At 37.2% G+C, this 24408-nt stretch overlaps 1 protein-coding gene across 11 annotated transcripts in view; it reads right to left on the bottom strand.

The window, feature by feature from the left end:
- Window positions 1–2268: 2268 nt before the first annotated feature.
- CFAP20DC (CFAP20 domain containing) overlaps window positions 2269–24408 on the bottom strand; it is a 75658-nt gene continuing 53518 nt past the window's right edge. For 7 of the 11 annotated variants that reach the window (XM_085590346.1, XM_085590349.1, XM_085590351.1 and 4 more), the window contains 2 exons: window positions 12247–12338; window positions 2269–6979 (listed from right to left, as the gene is read on the bottom strand). In XM_085590346.1, coding sequence (XP_085446472.1) covers window positions 6867–6979; window positions 12247–12338 — 205 coding nt within the window. In that variant the 3' untranslated portion in view covers window positions 2269–6866. The other 4 variants (XM_085590356.1, XM_085590350.1, XM_085590354.1 and 1 more) reach the window with 4 other exon arrangements.

Raw genomic sequence — 24408 nt, 5'->3', positions numbered from 1 at the left:
TCACTGGGAAAAAATTTCCACAGAACAATAATTATCTGTTAGCTTTAAAATAAACTACAAGTTAATAGGTGTTTTCCTACCATATAACATGTTTTACCAGGGAAAACAAATCTATCACTAAATGAATTTGTATTTCTAATGCTCTTTATTTTTATGATTGGGTCAAAACAAAACCTTGTTGAAGACAGAAAAAAAGGTGTCCTAGAAGAATAAAGGGTTATTCAGTCAAGATTTCATAATGGCACTGCATACCCACTGCAGTGGAAAGAGAGCCTTGAGACTGAATTAGTGCCTGAACATTTTGTGCAAAATCCTTCATTGTTACAGGGCCTTGCCAGTTCATATTTATGTGGTTTATAAGGTGCCACGTAGTTGTACATTTTAATCTCCTGGCACTGAGTTTATTGCTAAGAGGGCTGCAGAGCTGGAGGTGTCAGAGGACCAGGAAGGGAAAGCAAATTCATGAATTAGCACCCTTATCCTTATTTCACTGTGTTCTTTATGCAGAGCCCTATAAATGTGTGTCACCAAGATTTTCTGGGCTCTGAGTTCACATGGGTGGGGTCTGAGCCAGCAGAGCCCAAGGAGGAGAAAGGCATGTCCCAGGGAGTGGGGCTGGGTGCAGTTCCCTGCACAGGCAATGGCAGCAGCACCGTGGCTCAGCACCAGGACTCTGCCTGGCACTCAGTGCTGCAAGCCCAGCTGTAAATTTGACTACACAGCTCATTCCTATTAAACCTCATTTACCTGTAACAGTGGCAAAGTGTTCCCATGATGACCTTCAAGGGGATGAGTGCACAAAGTGGTATCAAGCCCCCTGTTACACTTGGGGGAAGGTATAAATGCCCTAAATACCTTCTGTCTGTGTGTGTGGAGCTCTTAGGTGGCTCTGGAGGGGAAGTGGCAGCCGGAGATGGGATGATGGATCCATGTGAGCTGTCACCCCTCTCCTGGGTGTCTCAGAACCTGCCATGTGGTGGTTTGCTTACGAGCTGGAAGTCAACAGGACATAGCAGTAAAAGATGAGTCCTTGGAACACCTTACAGACTGACCAGACACCTCCTTCTATTGGCACGTGGGGATTTACAGGTGATGTTAGTGAGGTGTGATGCACAGCAAGGGCACTGCAATGTGTCCATGGCACGATGAGCACTCAGCACCCCCAGCTCCACTGCCATGGCACTCACCCATGGCAGGATGAAGCTGTTTCACACAGAGGTGGAGGATTCTTCATGCTTTGCACTGGGCTGAGTGTAGAGTCCCAGCCTGGCTCTAAGTGGGCAGAGGGAAAGGGTCTTCTTATGAAACACATCTATCATAATAACATCTCTGCTTTGCTGCTCAGGATGTGATGCCCTGGGCTCCTATTTGGGGGTCTCACAGCAAATTTTTAGCTCTGGCCACTTTGGTATCACCCCAGAGAAGGCAGCACTGGGACTGGGCACCCTGGGAGCCTTGATGCATTGGGGGAGCTGTGTGGCACTGCAGAGGAGCAGCAGTTTGTTGAGGATGGCAGGAGCCTTTCATGGGTGTCCAGACTGTCCCACACGGCCCCTGTCCATCCCTGTTTTTCTGTGCTCAATCCCTGCAGTGTGATGGGCAGCCCCATGCAAGGATGTGCCTGCACACAGTTGGAATGACTCAGTTTTACCCTACTAACATTTCGGAGCATTGACACAATGCTATTCCTCCTCAGAGGCTCCTCTCAAGCCCCAGTGAGGAAACAGCAGCCTGATGTGCAGGAAACTCTTGCATGGGATGTTTGCTGAGCTTTATGTATTCATTAGAAAATTCCTCAGTACTGTAATAAATGCATCTAGAGCTTTGATATTTTGCACATCAGGTGGTAAAACAGTAGCTGTGAATAGATTGCCTGTATGAAGGTTTCTGCCTTGAGTGCTGCAGCAGCAGATGGTCTAATAAATATGCAGTGCTCTAAAACAACGTCAGTAATTTCTGTGACCTCAGGTTTTTTGGTCTCCCATGCAGATAAAATGCACAATTATCCAATAATAAACTTTTTCATCAAAAAACCCCCTAAGCAGTCTAATGTAAACATCTTTTGAAGTACACTATGAGTTTGTACTGGGAGCTTAGCTGAGTTTCTTTAGAAAAGTATTTTACTCTAAAGTTGCTCTATGGGTCAGTACAGAGAACCCACTATTAGCATAGCCTGAACCTCTTGTCTGGCACTTGCCAGGTAAGGAAACCTGTGAGGACTGGGATGAGAACACAGGGTTAGTCCCCAGAAGCACTCCAGTCACAATGCAAAAGTAAAATTACATTTTATTTCATGGCCCTTGATAGCATTTTTCTTCTGCTGTTTTGTAACCTGTTTCTATAATCTTTCAAACCTCTCTGTTCTTCAAAACTCCTGGTGAAAGAACATGCTAACAAATTAAAACCCCGAGATCTGCTGGAGATGTCACAGCTGCAGGGATGGATCACCGAGTGCTCTGCCTTTAGCAGAACGTTCTGCCCCTGCAGCCCAGGCTGGACCTGGGTGCCTGATGGCCAGGAGCCAAAAGCAGCTGTTCAGGTGTTGACATCTCCTCTCTCTTCCAGTGCTGAGGGCATTTCTGTGCAGAGTTCTTGAAGGACACCAGTGCAGGGGCTGTGTAAGCAGAGGGACCCATCTGAGCCACATTTTGACAGAACTACAAAAACAGCCTTTGTTACAAGCATAATTCTGGTGCCCTTAGAACAAAAGAAATGTGAAAATACTGGGGAGCCGTGCTCAGCTGGGACACTTGGTGTTTGCATTGGCCTTGTACTCACCTCCAAAAATGTGTCTCAGCTCCTCAGCATCCCCAGCCCAAGCCCGCTCTCATCTGCCATGCAGACTGGATGGCACATACTTGGAAAGGGATTAAAAACATCACAAGGCTGTTGATTCACCACTGATTTACCACAGGAACTTCCATCGTCACTCTTACAATGCAGTTTAATGCTCACAGATTATTTGTGTGCTTGGAAACTGTGCAACTTGGAAACAGAACAGCTTTAGAGTGGTGTGATAAGAGCAAAATCCTGCTCAGGTCTTTGCATCCTGGGCTGCTACACGTGAGCCCCTGGGAGCTCACAGCTGCTCCTGGGTTTCATCCAGGACTTCTGCATTTGAGCTGGTGACAATGCCTGCAGCAGGATCCCTGAGCATCACAGTCAGAAATGCCTCTGCAGCTGCTAATAAGCAAGTTAAACACTAAATAAGAAGAAATGACAAATATTGTTGTTACACTTACATATTCCCATGGGTATGGTGAATCCAAACTTTCAGTTTATCAGGAAAATGCATTTAAATAGTTTTTTTCAAGATGCCAAAAAAGGTGGCAGATAAGGATGCCAAGTTTCTATAGTAACCATGAGAAAAGCAGTGATTATCAGCAATATCACACAGGAAAGACTGGATTGGCTTTTCATTTTACGTGTAGCCTATTGCTTAAAAAAAATAAACCCTTTTTTTAAAAAAAAAGTACCCCATGGAAAAAAAAATGGAATATGAAATGCATGATGGAAAAATTATTTTCTAGGATTTTTCAGCCTGTGTATCCTTGCCACTTGACTCAGTGTTTAGAGGATGAGTCTCTGAACAGAATGGTTTATGGCAGAAGAATATGTGAATAATAAAGCATGACTTTTCATATTTCCTCACCTAGTAACCCAGGCAGCAGAGAAGAAAAATCAATATTGATTTCTAACTGTAAGCTCCTTAGGACAGAGTGTGTTCTTTGTTTGGCATAATGAGGCTCAGGTACAGACAACACTTGGGTACAGCACTGCAAGATTATGAAGTCTGAGAGCTGCTGGGAGGAATCCACATGGTTCTACAAGGTACCAGGCTGCCAGTGAGCTGCACCTCAGTGCTGCTGCTCTCCACAGACACCTGAAGGCTGAAACCTGATAATTTGGCTGGACTTTGGAGAAAACCATGGTAGATGGACATAAGACAAAAAGAATGAGTGGTGAGGAGAATCATTCCAGCAATATAAAAACACACTGCTGCTCTAGGCTGTGTTTTAAAGCAATAAAATGTATTTTAAAGATTTCTTCTTACTTCTGAACTAGCTGAAAGCTGGTTGACTTGTTTCTTAGCAAGCAGGAAGAAAGCAAAAATATCAGTTACATCTCACATGTGTAAGGAACATTGAAAGGCCTGAGAGACCAATTGGTTGACTTGTGAGCTGCTGACTCCAGCAGCTCCACCAAACTAACTTCAGTTCCTCTATTTTTAATGCAGGTCCAAGGAACATTAATAAAGCCTTACAAAAATTTACTGCTTTTCAAAATTTCAGTTCCCAAAAATCATAACTGATGCCACGTTTGTAGGAATAAATCCCTGCAGTTTAATTTATGAAACTTTATGCCCTGACACAGGTATTTTTACCTGTTGGAAAGCATGCTCTAGTGAAAACTCTGTGATTCTCATGGCCTCAAACATTGCACATGACTGCTAAGAGCAAATCTCTGTGTTCCTCATCACTTGCCATAACTGCTGGCTTTGACAAATTGGCTCAACAAAGCACCTGCTGTGTGTCAGCAGTGCTTTAGTTTGAGGTTCACAGGACGATGATTAAGAAAAACTTTGTGAGCAGAACTCAGAGCCCTTGTGAGCCTCTCGTGCTGCTCAAGCCAGAGGTGTTGTTCACAGCATCATGGCAATCAATCCCCATGGATGCTGCAGACATAAAGCTGCTAACTAGAACACAAAGGGCAAGGATCCCCAACTGCTGATTTTGAAAAGCAGGTTACAGCTGCTTACTTATAAAATACTACTGTGCTAATGACAAGAAAACAGGTTCTATTTGTACTTGACTGTGAGCTGGGAACAACAGACACCCTGCACCTCTTGTCATTACTCACCTGACTCCTTAGCTCCTTAACAATGGGGATAAGAGTGTGGAGCCTCCAAGGATTCCCTTTTGCCCAAGCTTTGGATGCCTCCTGACACCAGTTTGCAGCCAGTATTTAGCTGGGTTCTTTTCTCCCAAGAGAGTGGCTACCTCAGATGCATCAGGGACCCAGTCTGGACTCACAGGGGTGTCCTAGAACACCCAAGTTCTCCTCTGGGACATGTGGCTATGAAAGAAAATTAATAACATATTTTAAGTACCCTTGCCACGCACAGAGGGAGTGTGGTACTGATCACTAACTGATGCTAAAGTGGCCAGACATGCACAAGCATGTACACACCAGCATCTGATTTTTGAAAGTCAAAATTATGATTTCATTGAACTTTTAAACTGATTATGGCATTAGCAAGAACAGGTACAAATCTTTCTGGCTAAGGCAGAGTAAATAAATTATCTCAGTGCAGTATCTGTCTTCCTGTGGATTTCAGTGCTACTCTTCCTTGAATCAATTTGTGATGATATGTTTGTACCTGCCACAGAGCCAAATACACAATCTGATCTTCTGCCAAGCCACTATTAACAACTGCATTTTCAATTGATTCTAGGATATTCATTAACTGGAATCTACAATTACATATAATTTACAGGCATATAATTTTAAATCACTTGCAGTGAGCTTACTAAGCTTGCTTTATGACATTCAAATACATTATTCTTAAAAATTCACTGAGTAGTCAGCTTGAAAATAATTACAGTGGGACAGCACTGGATATAATCAAGTAGAAACTTAGGACAAGAATCACCAGAAATGCCTATAGATCACTTTTGCCATGTGACTTTCACATTCCCTTCAGCTGTCTCCAGGAAAGTGAAATGTACTGAACTGCTGAGCTCTTCCACTGGCTCAACTCCATTAAAACAAAACTCTTTGGAATTCCTGTGTCATGGACAACTCCAAAACAAAACCTTTTATCCTATACCTGGCAGCTGGTGTTTCAATGATTTATTTATCCTTTAGAGAAGTGTCCTGTTGGTTGGAGGATGCTTTTGGCAAGCAGCACTGCACTTGCTCTGGGGCTGGGAATGTTGGGCACAGCTCGGGGCTGAGCAGCAGCCAGGAACACCAGGGTCAGGTTAACTAGCTTTTAGATCAAAGAACATGACACAGTATCCATGCACAGTAATAAATCCATAAATAAATAAAGCAAATAAAATACATGCACGGTATTTGATTAATTTTACATACATAGTGATTATAGTGATTTCACTTTCAAATGCTACATATGTTCTGCTCTTTATCTGTATTTTTTCTCCATGATCAGAAGAGTTATTTTACATACCATAAAAGCAAAATGCACAGTGATGCAGGCAATTTAAAACTCCAAGCTGGAACTTAGGGTCCTCACTGCAAACTGCAGCGAAACCCAATACAGAAGTGTTAAATGAATTGCATATTTCATTGCAAGGTGTAGTGGAGAACCTCACACAAACATGTTGGACCAGCCCTTTGAGCACAGCTTCCCACATGAACCACATGCACGCCTCACCTGAAACAAAACTCCAGGTTTGGAATGTTGGACCAACCTCTCACCACTCTGCAGCCCTGTGTTATTACAGGAGGAAAGCTGACAGCAGCTGATACCTTCAGCATCTCACAAAATACACAGTAAACAAGTAATTTTTTTTATTTGAATGAAACCATGATTTACACATAAACACCACCAACCTTCTTGATTCAGCTTCATTTGTTTTCATATGGAAGCTGTGAATATTGGAAATAAATTAGACTAGCAAATAACTGTCTTAGACACAAGGAACTTTTATGCTATGTGATCTTCCACTGCATTACAATTTAATACAAAGCTATAAAAATAAGACATGGTTTGCCAAATATATTAATTTGGTTGCAAAACTATTGTTTAATTTAAGTTATATAATAAATTGTATGGCTCAGTCAGATTTTGCAAGAAGTCAGAAGATATTATGAATACAAAATAATATCCTCTGATGTTCTGACTATGCCAATTCATGGTATTTCCCAGAATTTGCGTCAAAGTAACAGTTCAGAAATGGATCATACAAAAGAGTCAAAACTTCCTCATCTTCTTCAGCACTGGGGTGATCTTCGCCTGTGTGAAGTAGAGAAAATAAGAATAAATCACTCTTCCCTCAAACAATAACATGGAAATATCTTTCTGTCAGATGTGAGATTTTTTCTTTCAAATGTATAATCTTCTGACTTCTGAATTGTTGCCTTCAAGATAACAGCAATTCACATTTTTATTTTATTTCTGAAGACTTGTACTTAACTGAGTGAAATGAGGTCAGCTGGAGTTCGCTCAACAACTGGACTTTTCAAAGTTCAGTGGAGCAGTTCACCAAAAGTACCTTTACTAATAGTGGGTGAAAGTATTCTTCAGTGGTATTTTCCTCAATAATTCCTTCTTAATAATTTTTTAGTTTGAACAAAGATAGTGCATACTTAAGGCCTGTAAGAATGAAAGAATTCAGATGTCTTGTATTCTATATGTCACCTAAATATCCAGAATAAGTAAATCTGTGCAAAAGATCTTTCAGTATCAGAGACAATAAAAATTTTAAATTTTAAATTTTAAATCTAGCTTGTCTAAAGTTATATAAAATACGAGAATATTTTCAGGTAACAGAAATTAATCTTTAGTCTAAAATACACTGATAAACCCCTACAGGCTTTTCTTACAGATGCTTTATATATTTTAACTTCTTTTCAGAACCTGTGTGTCTCTCATATAAGCTAAATTTAAGTCATATGATCTACAGCTTTTTGATAGGAGGTAGTTCATAGCTGAATGCAATCTGTATCTTGAATTTCATCATAAATGTTCATCCCATCCTCAGTTTGCTAATATTGAGTGCTTTGCACACCCTAAAGCTCCATGACAAGTAATGGCCTGTTATGCAAACAGCAATGGTTTCACAACTCTCAGAGTCTATTTACAGCCAGGATCACACAGCAATATATAGGTTACATTATCTGGAGACCAGAAAGGAACTTGGTGCATTTGATGCATACAAAAGTGTGCACTTCATCCCTTTAGAAGAGATTTCAGTTTTGTTTCCTCAGTAGCATCTAACAAATGCCATCAGAAAGAAGCTGTCCTTCACTCTAACCAAAGATAAGAAGGTGAAGCCAAATTATTTCCCTCCCTGCTGTGGGTGCTTCATCAGGCCTGGAAAAATAAATGAGGTCAACTGGGATATTTTCTTTGGACAGCTCTTGGGAAAAGTGATGCAGGGCAGAAAGAAGGGGGAGAACTGAATGTCTTTTTCTCCATTTCAGATCACACTACACAAGCAAATGCTCTTCATGCCTCACTCCCTCACAGCCTTCCCATTTCACCTGAAACCATGCTGATATTTCCACTGCATTCTTCCTTTTATTATTTTGCCTTCCAGGGCCTATGCTTTACTTTAAAATTATTCTCTTTTCTCCCCTAAGCTTAAATGTCTCTCCCTCTTTACCTTGGAACTGGCCACTCAATATACTCCTTGGTTTGAGTTAGAAAAAGAAATTCTTCAGCCCCATCAGAGGTATAGCTCTTTCCCTGTGTGTCTTGAATTTATATCAAATCAAAATGATACTGCATCCAGGACTAGTTGGATTTATACCTTTATATCAATAATTCCCTGCATGTATTTTCATGTGACCAAAAGGAGAACTGAGTTTTCTAAACCTATCTTGTTTTTAAAGTCAGGCTTCTTTTTTTTAGCAGCTCACAAGATCCCCAAATGCAGTATAGATCATTTCTAGGTGTTGCAACAAATTTCCAATGGCAGGATGGTGTATTCAGTTCTGAGCAGACTTATGAAAATCTCATTGCTGTTCTTCCTAAATAAAAGCACTACTTAAATTAAATTATATTATTCTAAAATACTCCAATAGGATGTAATGGCTGTGTTAGAAGGTTAGAATTTCTTTCTTGTTTGAAGGGGTACATTCTGGGCAACCTGTCCATATATAGGAAAGAAGTGCTTGTGGCCAAATTAACTGGTCAACAGGTCACTTTCAAAGACAATTTCCATCTCTGTTCATCTTGCCACCACCCACACTTTTGGGGTTGAAGCTGCTCAGAATTGTATGAAGAAGCCTCTTTGGAGTTTAATTTACATCTCATGGTGAAAACAAAATCAAAGCTTTTGTTCTTAAATCACTAAAAAATTAAATGGCATTTGAAGTGAGAGAATAATTTGATTTTAAATGAAAACTGAGGTCTGTGATATGCATTACAGAGGGATGAGTGTTTTTTTGTTGAGCTGAAAGAAGACTGAAGGTAGCTAGTACCTGTAAATACCTGCTATATTAAATGAAATGCTGCCCCACTGAAATCAGGGGAGCTATTATTTTTCTGGAAAAAGATCAAGATGTCTAAAACCAGGTGACAAAGAACAGGCAGGCATGTGGCAGCTTTTTCTGAACTCAGAAATGAATGTACAAATAACTGTATTGTTATTTGGATTATGTCAACAGTGTTTACATAGTCACCACAGTCTGGAGAACTAAAATAAGTAGATTCCCTTTTCACATAAATATATTTTTATCATATTCTAGGTTTTAATATTACAAAAGACTTTGTAGCAAATCTCACTTAAGATCCATGGATCATATTCTGACTCTGATGCAAGTCAAATGCACTGGATCAGCTGTCAGCAGATGGTGTGGTGAAAAGAACACTGCTGATATTTTCTCCAAGGTGATCCTTGAAATACAGTGCTCAAACCTATCCTGTAATTATGTACAGCAGGGTTACCATATGAATACTGTCAGCAGCTGTGGCCCAAAAAAAAGATTGTGTGGTTCCTAGAGTTTTTATAACCTTATCCCTTGGTCTTAAGACCAAGATACCATAAAGTTTGTTCCAGAATATTTATAGCTTTGCCATTGTCACTTTGCTATGTCAAGACAAAACTGTATATACCTCAGAAACATCAGTCCCCTATAATGGAAAAATCTATAGACATTTATAATATTTATGAGTCTAAATTTTCCTTGTATTGTATTTGGAAACCTGTTGGATAGAAGACTACTTCTCATTGCATCTCACATTTAACTAATGGATGGTGCAAATGTTAAGAAAATAACTACAGAGTGAAATGCTTTCTTAGAAAGGAGTCACTTTCCTCCCCAAAGTTAAGCCTCAACTTAAAGATTTTTTTTTTTAAATATAAGAATTGACCAATCTTTATTAATTTACTAATGTTATACTATTTTTCTTTAAGGATACTTCTAGACAAAATTCCTGTCTGGAATACATTGTGATTCACTGCAGATTTTCATGGCTGATTATATGATTTTGTTATCTTGTGATACTTGGAACACTGGAAAACTGCACAGAGTAAATAATCTTGGAAGACTTCCCAACATGAAAATAAGTAATTTTCTAACGTGATGTTGAAAAATCAAAAAAAAAAAAAAGTGAGGCTAAGCAGGGAGCAGAATTTTCTGGAATGGATTTGAGCATTCAGTTTGTTGTTCAGATATGGTATATAACTGTCAGTGATAAACCAGCTCTTTTTCCACAGAAATAACTGACCTTGAGTGAAGTGAATAATGAAAAAAAAATTTACCAAAGTCCTCGAGATATATCACAGGACACATTTTATTTAGCACCTCTTTCAAAAATGATACTCTAAACCATCTAGTTACCATGGTCCATCAGGATTTTTTTAAACCTAATATCCAGGAAAATACCCAGATTCTGATGTTGGATGGGGATGATCTAATCTGACAGGCCTTTATCACACAGCACTGCAGCTGCAGCTTCTCTGCTACTTTCATAGACAGGGATGTCCAGTAGTTCAGAACAATTCCAAACTGTCCTGTCTGGGCAGGGAAGGTCATGCAATGGTTTTGTTGCTCTCTCTTTATTTCTTGAAGAAATGATCACTTCATTACAGCTGGGATTTTTGAGTATCTGGAGATAGAAATGTTTCTGTATGAAGTTATCAAAATTAGAAACATCCTACATATACAAGAGTCAGAATTTGACTGAATGAAGGTAAAAAAATAAAAAGCCAAAATAAAAAGCTATGGTATATAGACAATTTCTCTTCTCCAAATGTGCAATCACAGGCACATGATGTAAAATATTTCAGCTTAAAGGAAAATGTGTTTATAAACAATTCACAAAACAGTTTGGAAATTCTAGTGTGGGTAACAGGAGAAATGCAAATTCCCAAATATACTTATTTTTTAAAAGCTTTTTAAAGATAGTAACATGATTACAAAATTTACAAAAATTATAGATTTACCGCAACAAGCGTTGGATTTCATAATACAAATGAAAAACGTTCTCTGGGACCTTTCATGAATTTTTATCCAATGTGCCTGTAGCTCAAGGATGACTGTTCAATTCTGTTTGGCTTATTTAGGACCCTTAACGCAACATATTACTTGATTCCTCACAGCAAGGTCCTTTCCTGACAGAAAAATTGTATTTTGCTGTCACAAACAATTACAAGTCTACGTCTATGAAAATGTTCCCAATTTGAGGGGCATAATTTATTTTAGACAGTAAATCACTGAGACATCTTTACCCCTTGGACAGCCAGAATAGAGGGGTCAGATTTATGAGAGCTCCCAGTGAATTCCTGAGACCTGAAGAAAAATGCAGATCTCTGTCCTGGAAGTGTCCAAGGCCAGGTTGGACGTGGCCTTGAGCAGCCTGGCTGAGGGGAAGGTGTCCCTGTCCATGGCAGGGGGGCTGGATCTGGACTCCAAGGTCCCTTCCAGCCCAAACCATTTTATGATGCTCTATAATGATGATCCTTCCACCCTGTTTCCTAAGATAACTGATAACAAAAAGGGCATTTGACGAAAACAAGGTATTTTCTTTATTCTGTTGTTGACTTTCCAGTTTCAGTTAAGGTCTTTACCATTCTCTAAGCAAACACCATTAATAAGCAAAAGCCTGTAACTCTGGTGACAGCAGTCCTCAGGAAATCACACTAAGGTTTCATTTAAAGCTAAATCTGCAATTTTTCTTCATAAGAGAAGTATCTCTTATGCAAGTATAATCATGCCTCTGAATAAGAATGTTTAGTCTTTGTGTTCTTTCTTATGTAGGTTTGTCATCCCATTAGCATAAATTTCTTATTTTTAACAAATAAAATGCATTTTTTATGAGTTAATCTGTATAGAGCCAGAACACCAGGAAATAGCAACTGCATGTTATTCTTCTAGCAAAGGCAAATAATACTACATGGAAAACTCTGCTGTCTCGAGCTGAGATTCATAAACAAGGAAAGTTGAAACCAAAAAGTAGTAGGATAGAAAACTATGAGAAGGCAGTACCAGCACTACAGGAAGAACAAGTATCTTTCTACCCAGGTTCTTTTAATTGTCTTCATAAATTCCTACCTGGAGTTCTCTGTTTTGTTGAAGATTTAGTGTTCTCTTCTAGTTGTTGGCTTCCAGGGATGATAGGGGGACTGAACACATTTAAGCAGTCCCTGAAAAATATAAATCAAAATATAATCTATAAAAACCCAGTTTGTGTTCCTGTTTTTTAATAATTCTTTTGATTATTAAAAAAAAAAAAAAGCCAAAAGAAACTGCATGTTGTCAAGTTTTCTGGAACAAAATCAAGCTGGATTTTATTATTATGAAAATAAACTTTACAGTTAATATAATTATTAAATTTTGAAGCTTTCTCCATTCAGGCTTTTTCACCTCTTCTTTTCACATTAAAATCTGTGGTTCAAATCAGGTTTGCTTTTCAGATTTCAGCTGGTGTGGTTCTCTCAGCAGAGGGTGTACAAGTAACACACAGTTATCCTTTGAAAGCCTACAGGACCCATCAGAGTCTTTTTCTGAGAAATAAAGGCTTGGAATGAACAATCTATGGGAGTCAAATTGATTAAAAATCCTTATCCTGTCTAAAGGAAGAGGCTCAAAGACAATCACAAGATTGGTTTGGTCTGGTCACCACTGACTTGGCAGTGCTTGGTGCCCCTGCAGGGGGGTGACAGACCCAGAACTTCAGAACTTTCCCTGTCTGGGTGGGGGGTGAGTTAGAGCTGAGCTGAGACAGATATGGATGCTACTAACAGTTTTCTGAAGAGGAAACATTGGATTGAGTCTGAATGTTGTTGTTGATATGAGGGGAAAAAACATTCTTAGGCAAATACATTCTAAATAATTCTTTCTATCCATTTTCTATTGTTATAAAATCTTGTATGTAATAGATAAAAAATTTGTTATTGAACATAACATGATTCTACCTACTGGCAAGACAAAATAGAGGACTTTTATCACAGGTGTCCTGTATCTGTTTTACTTCTGTAAAGAAAAAGATTTTGATGGGATCTTCATCACAGAGGAGAGAGTACTTTCTTCTATTCATGGACAAATTATGTCTCTCGTGGACACTAGTGTCATGACTTCTAAAAATTATTTCCATGCCATCATACATTCATGCAAAGGACAATGCTCCTTTCACATACCCCACTTAATGAAACACTGTCTTTGATTGTTGCAGCTCAGAGAAAGGAAAACAGAACAGCTGTTTTTATTGTTATTGTTGTCACTTTTTTTTTATTGCAAACTGCAGTGGAGTGACAAAGTCACTCATATTATACTATCTAGCAGAGAAAGATAGCACTGGAGGGACACATCCATGTCACAAAGACATTCTTTGTTCAGGTGACCAGGTCTTGTAATACTTTTCACATATGAAATTAATCTCTGCACACTGTGAATAGCTTAAATTCCCATCTCTCCTCTCCAGCAGTAAAGGGCTGCGACACATTAAAACTTCCATACCATCATTAACTAGACTGAACAACTGCAAGTCAACACTTGAACACAGAATTTGAGAGACTTCAATGAATCACCTCATTTTGATAGAACCAGATCCAACATTTTGGACCAACCTATCTCACTGCAAGGCAAGAGGTATGGAAGGGGATAAATTCCCATATGTTTGCTTCATGCTGATGGGAGCAGTGCAGCTCTAAAGAGTAAATTAAACTTGGTTTGGGATTGATTTATCTTGTGTCTGGCTGTTCCAACAGCTAGCACAAAGGCATGTGAACTTGTGCTACAGGCTGGGGAGATTAGCCAGAGCTGTAGAGGTAACTTCAACATCCATGGCTTTGCCTAAAAGGGATAAATTTTTTCAAAGCTTGGCAGATTTCTTTACATTCCAGATGGTAACTATCTCAACTTGATTGTCCAACACCAAGGAAATAAGTAATACACTTCTATTTTCTGAAAAGCCTTTGTGATCTCATGTTCAAGTTGCTTCTGTCAGAGAAATCTGGCAAGGCTCAGTCATCTGGTACAATTGCTAAAATATGCTGACTGCTTTAGTGTTTTTTAGTTTTTCTGCTACTTCTGGACTTGTTATTGATTCTACATCATCTCCTGTTGGCATGTGTGCATAATCTGGGTTGAATTTGGGGACAATCACCTATCTGTTTGCAGTCAAAATGGAAAAATCTAATTTTCCGCCTCAGGAAACAGAACTGTTGGTGTAGAAATCCAGCAAGTAGCATGGCAGATTTAAAGGAAGATATATCGAATCATCATGTCAAAATCTAAAAAACATACTTTAAAATTTTCTTCTAGCATCATATAATTTTCACATATATGGCCAGCTTCCCAGCCAATCCTTCTCTTCTGCTGTTAGCTAAGGCCACTGGGAGTTGGTACAAGCAATGCACACAGCCATGTGCTTGCTTAGACTTCTCATTATTAGCTGTCACTGTCACCATATCTGCATTCCCTGAATGCAGCCAAAGGCTCTTTGTCTACACCAAAGCTTCAGAAGTTTTTAGGAATAACAGTTAAATGCAGGTTGATGCCCAGTAGCATGGTAGAATGTGTTTTCCATTGATGTCACTTGCATGTGTGGTTTGATCTGCCTGAAAATCAGCCCCCAAAATCACGAGACTCTGACCATCCCCACAGGAGTGGGCTGACAGCACAAAGCAGCACGGACCTGACTCTCCACAATTGCACTGAAACAAAGCCAGCAGAGGCAAAGGTGATCTCTCAGAGAAACTGCAACAAATTTGGGGAAGGTAAGGTAAGTAACACCTCTGCTTCCCAAGCTAGTTTTCCTTCCACAATCACTACAGCTTTTGCAAAAGGCAGCAATGTTGGAGATCCAGAGAAGAACTAGAATGTTTCTGCTGGGGCAGCTGCTGATACAAAAGTGCAAGGAGACAGAAAGACAGTGCTTACCTCTGAAGAGAATTATCGTAGTCAGACCAACAGAGTTACAAAATATAACAGCTTTAGAGTACATATGCACTTCTACCAGTCTGGCATAAACCAGAAGCATTTAAAGATTTGTGTTTTTTCATTAAAAAAAACATGTATCAGGGAATTCCTAAAGAAAACAGGACCTGTAAAGCAGAGAGGATGTTAGCAAGAAGGAAAGATAGTAAGGTAATTACCTCCAATGTAAAAGAAAAAAGCAATTCATTTAGAAAACAATGAGTGAACAAGGTAATAATATGTTGATAAAATTAAATAATATGCTGTTAATATTTAATAATATGTTGTTAAAACCAGTATATGTGCTGTATTAATAGGTTTTATTACTCAGGAAATGGATGAATTTTAGTTTTAAGTCTCATATCTGGAAGATCTACATGAAATATTAAGTCTGAGAAATCAGAGATGGAATGATTTTTTGAGTAGCCAGGTGATTTTATTGTTGATTTTGTCCTTCATTTATTGGAGTCAAATATTATATTAAGTTGTTAAGTTTCATATTCATATTTATTTTAATTCCTCTGATTCAGTAGATGAATAACTACTTTTCCTAGGAGGTACAAGTATAAGATCTAATGCTTTTGGTGGTTCTAGAAGGAGGCAAAGAAGTTTTTATCAATGACAGAAGCAACAGAGATGTGCTGGAAAGTTTATTGTTTCCTATTAAGATAGTCTTGATTCAGTTAATGTTTTTTCTCTCAATGTCCAAGAAAAGCAAATAGTTTTGCTATTCAACTGCTTCCCACCAAGACATGTAATCAAAACATTACAGTACTAAGGTTTCATTGTTGACCTAGTATTACTTTGAAGGATAAAACATTTTACACAATACATATTAAAAACTGGTTTATTACTTCTAGTAAGTAGGTTAGTTACTTGCTAACCAACTTTTAAAGTTAATAACCAAAGTCTAAATTAACCTCCTAAAAACTTGAAGAGAAATCAAAAAAAAAAAAAAAAAAAAAGAGTGCTGAAATCTTCCTGGTTCAATTAGACTGAAGATTAAATGCTGGCAATTGATGGATAAACTTCTGAGGAGTGGCTTTACAACAGGAATTCTGACAGATGCTGCAGCTGAGCAGTCACACCCAACTTTCTACAGTAAAATCTGCAGCTGCTTTTAGGAGGCAACTAGAATGTGTGTTTGTGTGTGTGTGTGTGTGTGTGTGTGTGTGTGTGTGACAGAGGGTTTCAGTGAATTTGAAAAGAGCACCCTGGAAAATGTGTTAGACCTTGACAAAAGTCAAGGACTAGCATGGAGGCAACTGGCAATATTCTGAGAAACACAGACTGTGCTCTGTGTTCCTGGTTATTGTGATTTTTTCTGAGTGAATAGAGAATATATATTTTTTATTAAAGAAGCTAGTTTATCTCATTAAAACAGAAAAGCTAATCACACATTCTGACTAATTAAAACCACTCTATTTATGCTATCAATGCCTCCAGCTGGAATCAATTCAATCAATGTGCAATAAACCATCTAGAGCTTCCTGATAACAGTGTGGAATGCCAAATATTGTCTTTTGACATTGTGAGCTGCATTATAGGAAGGCACATAATAGGTTCCACACACACTCAACAGTACCATGTACTTTAGAGCTTGCACTAAAATTCTTAATTATTCTGAAAACTAGTCTCCATATTAAAATATAATGCAAATGTTATATAATCTTGTTACATATTACTTAAAAATTCTTCTAAATACTTTCAGATAATAGTGGTCAGGTCAGTGAAATGTCCTGTGACAGCTGAACTGTGATGGAAAGCAAAAGAATATTTTGGATTTATGAATATAATTTTCAGTCTTACGACAGCATGGTAAATTTGCAGAAAAAAGGCTTCCATCAGCAAAGTCTGTTGAGAAAATTAGTGATGCTTTATTAAGCAGCACTTGTCAATGACAATGTATTAAAATTACTACCATCAGCAGAAATCCTTAGAATCAGATGTTTTTCACTGAAATCTTAAGGAATACTTTTGATACTCTGATTTTTTTACAGATACTTTTGCAGATTGGGAGACTGAGAAAATGTCAAATCACTTAATATAAAGATTTTTAATATTGCACTATCTTGAGACAGCATATACTATTGCATTTCTTTTGGATCACATTTAATTTGTATTACTTAAATCAATGGGATCATTTAATCCACTTTATTAAAAAAATGAAATGCTTCGAAGTTTTAGTATAGTGTTGTCCAACAATCTATACCAAAATTAAAAGGAATATTTGTTCAACCTTGTAGTATACTGCAAAAGTGCCATTTTATCAAATCAGAGAATGAAAAACCAGCCTTAGTTTTGTGTCATTATTAACACATCAGATTGACAGTCTATTCAGCACCTGCAGGGTACAATCACTAAAACCACAAAAGATCATAGTTATCTGCATCTACTGAGTGAATTTTTATGAACTTGAGAGGAGAATGGACTTGTGCCTGGGTGAAGTAAGATGAGCACATTTGCTGAACTGTGTTTTTACAGTGGATTATTTGACTAACTGTGGAGGGCCAGAAAATGTCAATGCATGAAGCAACTGTAAAAAATATTTTAACAAAAAAAGGACCAATTCCTCACATCTTGTGTAGTTATCAACTTAAATCTCAGTGCATACTTCTGCTGCATTAGCAGTATTTAATATCATGTGGAGCAAATCCTGCTGCAAATGCTGAAAGTGCATAATGATACCTTACCATGATGCACTGAATGCAGAGTGCCAGCTCCCATCTAAGGGATGCTCCAGTTCTGTTAAGATAAAGACCTAATTTCCTCCTGTTTTCAATTTCAATTATATCTATTTAAGAAAATTTAATGAAAGGTCACCTGGCTTTGTAATGTCCCTTGTAAGACCCCTCATCTATTCCCTGATCCAACTTCTTTGGAGTATGAGTTGCTGGTTAGGCTCCTCTAGATTAAAAGATGTGAATTTTCAATTATTTCCATATCTCATCAGCTTCAGGCACACGTGTAACTTTATTAACTTAAGGCAAATTACCTACACACACTGTTTTGTTTCTGCTTTGTCACATGTAAGTCCTGAATGCATGATGGGAGGTTTGAGTTTATTTTTTAGCAGAAGTACTTCCATGTAAATAAATTCTTCAATAATAACTTCAGTAGTGAACAATGACTTTTTTAGGCTATTAATGATGAGATTTGTTTGATGTATGTACAAAACATAATTATTATTTGAAATATGTTGAAACTAATTTCAGGTCCTGCCACTACGTATGACTGTCATAATTATGAAATCACCTGAGCTTTAGGTTGTCCATTATTGTATCTAAACTGCTTTAAACAATTCAAGTTTTTGAAAATTTTTAAGTTTTTCCATAAAAATTCCATAAACAAATACAAATTCAGTATTAATTTCTACATCAATAACTGTTCAGTGCTACTCAGTTCCAGGTGGGGAAACCAGCATTTTTTTAAATGGAAAAACGGAGTGAGTTCACAGAAGCAGAAGATATATTACCAAAAGAGTACAGAGTATACTTATACATAAAAATCAAGGATTTTTGAATGCATATTTTAACAAAAATCTTGAAAAATAACATAAATATATATCTTCCTATGACTTTGCATGAATTGAAAGTTCTATTTGCAAAAGTATTTAAGGGCAATCTGGCAATACGTTGATAATTTAAAAAAAGAAGTAAGCCATGAGCTAAAATTGTGTTATTTTCCTGGAGTGCTACTGTAGTTTCAAGATATCATTAAATCAGCACAAAGCAACACTTATCATTTCCTGCACATTTTTCACAGTGAGCTGAATTCTGACTATGAGTAATCTGTTAATCTGTTCTCTGCCTCACAATCCGTCAAAGTGACAGATTCATTCCATCCCTAATACATAATATCTTCATTTACTGTATGCCTTACTGGAACTTTCTTTTTTCCCAAGCACTAAGATTGAGAAAATCACAAGCATATTTAGAAAATGCCTTCTTCCTTCCTCCAAACCACTTCAGCAAGTCCATTTTGTCTAACACTGCATTTCTAATGGAAGCAGGGATTTCCTTAAAAGCCAAATAATTTAATTGTCCATGAGATCATAAAAAGTACAAGTGCAACTGTGCAGGGAACACTTGAATCTGCTCTTAAAGTCTTAAATCTCTAAATGAACTATCTTAGGGATGCTAGATTGGATTCAAGGATAACAAGGGAGATGTGAATTCTACTTACTAAACAAGATATTTAGATAAAGTAAGGTGCTACCACAGGTATCTATACTATAATTATGCTGACTGGTATTGGCTGAAAATCTCACCTGTTAATGCTTTCTAGTTTGTCTTTCATTATCAAAGTTGAAATGATAACTTTGTGCAGGCTATTAAAACCATACACAATTTGGTTTTAAAAATACAGTTTGGTCTAAAAATACAAATGACCTGAATCTGGAGGTTTAACATCTTAGTAATTAATATATTTTGCTATTTTGTCTATGTTTTGTAGCTAAATACATGAAATTGCTATCATAGCTTCTGTTAAATGGAAGGAACATTTAATTTTACTTAAAGATTGAACCTTTAGATCATCACTATGTTAGCTTGCTGGCTAGATTATAGTCTTGAAATTCACCAGCAATATAAATGGCACTAGTAGAGAAAACCAGTGTTTTAACACCTGATATAGGTAAAGTACTAGCTCTTTCTTCCTTGCTACTCGTGATTCATTTATCTGAAGATCAGGTGTATAAATTTGAAGCAATGAATTTGCAAAGGTGTGTCAAAATTCCCTTGTGTTAATCTAACCAAAGCAAGTAAATTCTAGTAACTACATTAGATACTCATTGATCAGTGAACGAAATGGATTTGCACATTTAATTGTCTGTTAGGTAGAATGTACTTATTTTTTGGCATACTATTAACAATTAAATAAATTTTTAAAAAGACAATTTTGTTTTACTCTTCTACCAGTTCAGGAAGCACCTGAATCTAAGAAGTCTTGTTGCAATCAAAGTAATTTTTCTTTCCACAACCAGCCACCAACAGCATCTGACTGTTCTGTGCATTTCCCAGGGCTCTTGGAATATTCAGAAGATGGGCTATGATGTTAGGTACTGACTTGTGGCTGGACCAAACCAATCTGTCATCTATAAACCCTGGAAATGCCCTGGGAAAAGCCACATGGGTAAAGGGCCAGAGCAAGAGCTCAGCTGAGGATGGAGAGACTGTAACAGCCTGGGAACAGGGAGCTTGTCCTTTCCATCTGACATGCCTGAGAGGTAAAATCCTTTACTGCCTATTCTCCATCTTTACATATAAGCATGGCCTTTGTTCGAATGGCCCGAGAATACCCAGAAAAATGTGCAACCAATAAAATTATTCTCGGTAAGTCCTGAAGCTAAAAAAATAACATAAAAAGAAGAAGAAAAAGAACAAGAAGAACTAGACTACCTCAAATTAACATGGATGTAACAGCATGTTAAAAAGCATTTGCTTTATTTTACATTTAAATCCTTAGTGCACATACTGTCATATTTCCATGTTCTTAGATTCCCATACAAGGAAAAGCCATTTTTGGATTATTTTAACAAGATTTAACATGTTAGCTACCTGGTTCTCCATAGCCTTTCTGCAGCTAAGCTTTTTAGCATCATGATTAAAAAAATGTAACCGGTTCAATTAGATGGTTCCTGTGCCATTTACTTCTTTTGTCATGTTCTTTCTTATGCACATTATTGCCTGACAAATGCAGCAGAACTTTGCTAATTCAGATTAACGACTAGGAGATCTACTGCAAATTACTCTATTTTGTGGGTAAGTAACTGAACAAGTAAAATAAAAACCAAAGTATGTTTTGTGATACATTGTTCTTGTTCACTTATTTTGACAACTGTTGTGTAATTTTATACTACTTCATAATGTAATATTGTCTGTTTTGCAAAATAATGGCATTGTATGATCTTATAATGAATCATAAGAATAAATATGCTTCTTTGTTTGAAAAAATCAGTCTTTAAATGTGTCTCTTAACTAAGTTATTCTGCTATTCAAACGTTTGCATGGAAATACGAAGGGCTCTTGTGCCTGAGTTTCATACCCTGAATGAGGGAGAGGTTCTGATGTAGTGCAAATAAATGTTATAGCTGCAATCCCTCTTTTACTGCACCATTTCATGGGTGAGTTTAATTTTACAGAATCTCTCAACGGTACAATAACACATGCACCAGCTATTGGAATGTTTAGTTTTCATCTGGGATGGATGAGAGTACTTGAATGGTAGTCTCAAAGCTGAAGATATTTTTAATATTTGAAAGTTTACAGCTGATATATTTTTTATGCTGGAATCACTGATATTATGCAAATGTCAGGTACCATGATAATGGCAATATATATGGTAACCATAGGTTCTGAAAAAAGACTTCTCTAGAAGAAAATTTCAAAGAAAGAGAAAGAAATAATTTATTCTCTGAAACCAATAGAGTGTTCAGAATGCACAGAAAGAGGTGTTTATTATATTTACATATAATTTATATTTATAACTAACATACCTAAGTTTTATCAGTCATCAAGTTTGAATATCATTCAAAGATACTTTTAGTTAAAGGTACATGTTTATGCATCTCATGATTCATTACCTCAGGTGCTGTGCATGTATATCACTATGAAAATAAGAAAATGGCATTGTTGGATAAAGTAGCAACAGAGGATTTGGGTATTTTTTTCTTACTTAAGGTAAAAGCAACAGGTTTTTTTTTACAAGTTATTGTCCTCCTCAAACACACCACTCCCCATACCACTGAAACATTTTGTGGTGACAAATCTCAAATCTATAACATTTACCATAAAATGAATGAAAATGTTATTTACTTTTCTTTGGGTTGATTGTATTGTTTAGTTTTTTTGGGTTTTTTTGATTGTAGAGGAAGAACAATGATGACATCCCAATCAGTCTAACGTAACAAATGTAGGTTACAATGACAAGACAACCTGCTTTAGTCAGCTCATACCAAGCCCAATTGAAGGGAGGCCAATGGCTCTTAATCATTTGTCAGAGGGTGCAGAACTTATCAGCTAATTTTAGAAGAAACTGAAAAAGAAACTTCTGGATAAAGCCTAATTGAAAATTTAGCCATGCACATTTGGTGCAAAATTATTTAAGCAAATTATACTTCTTGTAAAAGGATACTCAATTAAATAGTTAAACATTTGTGCCCTACTTTAGTGCAGTTTCTGTGGAACAACTGTTTGAACAAGATAAACAAATTGTATTTGTAGTTTGGAAGTGTTGAGTAGGATGTCAAGACAAGATCTAGTGAGGCAATGTTTACAAAGACAGGGTTTTTCTAATAAATTGAAAACTTTCTCTAAGGCAGAAAAATCATCTTTTATTGGAAATAAATTTTCTGGAGAGCATCTGTAGAAGTGTATAAAAGTCTAATAAATTATGGTTCAAGTGAGCTTTTTCAGAGAGCAACTCTGGAGATCACAGTTGAGCATGGCTGAAATTCTAGAACACTTACGATCTTCCAGGATTTCCTTTAATGAAACTTCCAAACATTCTGTAACACACAAAAAGTTTGGAGAAAATCTAAGTAGATGCTGGTTATATAGCAAAATGTAGTCCTTGCACTGGAGGAAGAAGCAAGATGGACACTTCCAGCTCCCTGTTTGCAGAGAAGAAACAATTCCCGAGTTCTGCCAGCAGCACATCAGCTGTAGGGTGGAACACCCACATCACCTCCCTCTCCTGGCCCTGCAGCCTCTGCCCTCGGCTGTCTCCTTTCATAAACTGCTTCTCTGCCTTGCAGAGCAGTGCCAGGGAGGCTGATTTCTATGGCAGGAGCAATATTCTTGGCAGACTTATGACCTTTACCCAGCAGAACCAATGGACAATGAGTTGAGCTGAGTCTTTTTATTGACTGAATTTCCATTACTTTCACAGGCTTTATTTCCTGGCTTGTTATTTTATCTTATTATGGACAGAACCTACATTTACTGGACAATAGCTTCCACATTGGTCTCTTTTCATTTCCCAGAAGATATCACTACTACACTTTTAAAAATTACTCTCAAGATCTGTTCTTTACTCCTCTTTACAAAAATCTATTTGTTAATTCGGTAAATGCACCATGTAAGTGTCTTTATACCATAGCATTTACACCCACACACCTAAAGGGGCTCTATTTCAAATATTCCATGTGTTTCCTACAAAGCTACAGTAGGCTTACAAAGTTTTAGATATTTTCTAGTTTCTTATACAGGATTTGTTAAAATTGCCTTTAGAAACAGTTTAGGAACTAAGTTATAGAATTACTATTATTTTTATTTCCTCCAGTTTTCCATTATAAATGAAAGGTAATGATGTGAATAATGGTATTCAAGTCACATCATCTCCAGTTTTTATATCATGATGCAAACTGACCTCATAATTTTGTCATCTTCTGTATTTACAGCCCAATAATACTTTTCTGGCAGTTCACAAGGGTTACTGAATTTATGAGGCACTTGCAAGTCAGGTATTTTATGAATACCACCTGCATTTCTCGAAAATTATTTCTAAGGAAATTTAAGTCACTGTGTGTAGTGGATTAAAATAGCATAAGAACTAAGTAATAAATTATACTATTTTGTTTTAAATTTTATTATATGGAAATACAAGTTTTCATTATTGATCATATTAACTTGATACGATGAAACACTTCCTTTTTACAGATAATGGTGTTTATTTGTTTTTCCAGTATATAAAGTTTACCAGTACCAAATTGCTTTAGCACATGCATAAAAATAACTTAATAAAACCTGACTTAACCAATGTATGGGCAAAAAGAACACAAAAAATGTAGCTTGCACTAAAATACAGGCAATTATAATGTCATCAGAACTATAAAATCAATTTTGGAATAAAGAGTCCAAAGTTCTGTCTCAAGGTACCTCCTGTTGTACTCTGTGGACTGTAGTCAATTATCTCTGTCCACTTCATCCATTCAAGAAGTCATAAGGAGATGGTTCTTTAGACAACCATCACCCACAAGGCAGAGAGGTCTTCCAGACAAACATAAGTACCTTGATTTACATGTAAGAGGAAAGAGGAATCCAGGATTATTCTTTTAACTCCAGTAATATATTGGAAAGATATGGTTATGTCTTGCAATAACTGATGCATCTGGGTGAACACGCACAGAAAGTTCCAGATTGTTCACTTCATAAAATCTAATCAGAAGATTCTGAATCCATAAAAATATGGATAGCAAGTGAAAAAAGTGGCTGAAAACATCTGTGTGAGGAGAAACACATTATCCTGCACAACTGACTGACAGTGAGCTCTCAGAGAACATTTCAGACTGTTGGT

The sequence above is a fragment of the Lonchura striata genome, chromosome 12 (genome assembly GCF_050655825.1).
Source record: "Lonchura striata isolate lonStrDom1 chromosome 12, ASM5065582v1, whole genome shotgun sequence".
Taxonomy (NCBI): domain Eukaryota; kingdom Metazoa; phylum Chordata; class Aves; order Passeriformes; family Estrildidae; genus Lonchura; species Lonchura striata.
Note: the sequence above shows the minus strand (reverse complement) of the source record. Positions and strands in the feature narration are given on the sequence as shown.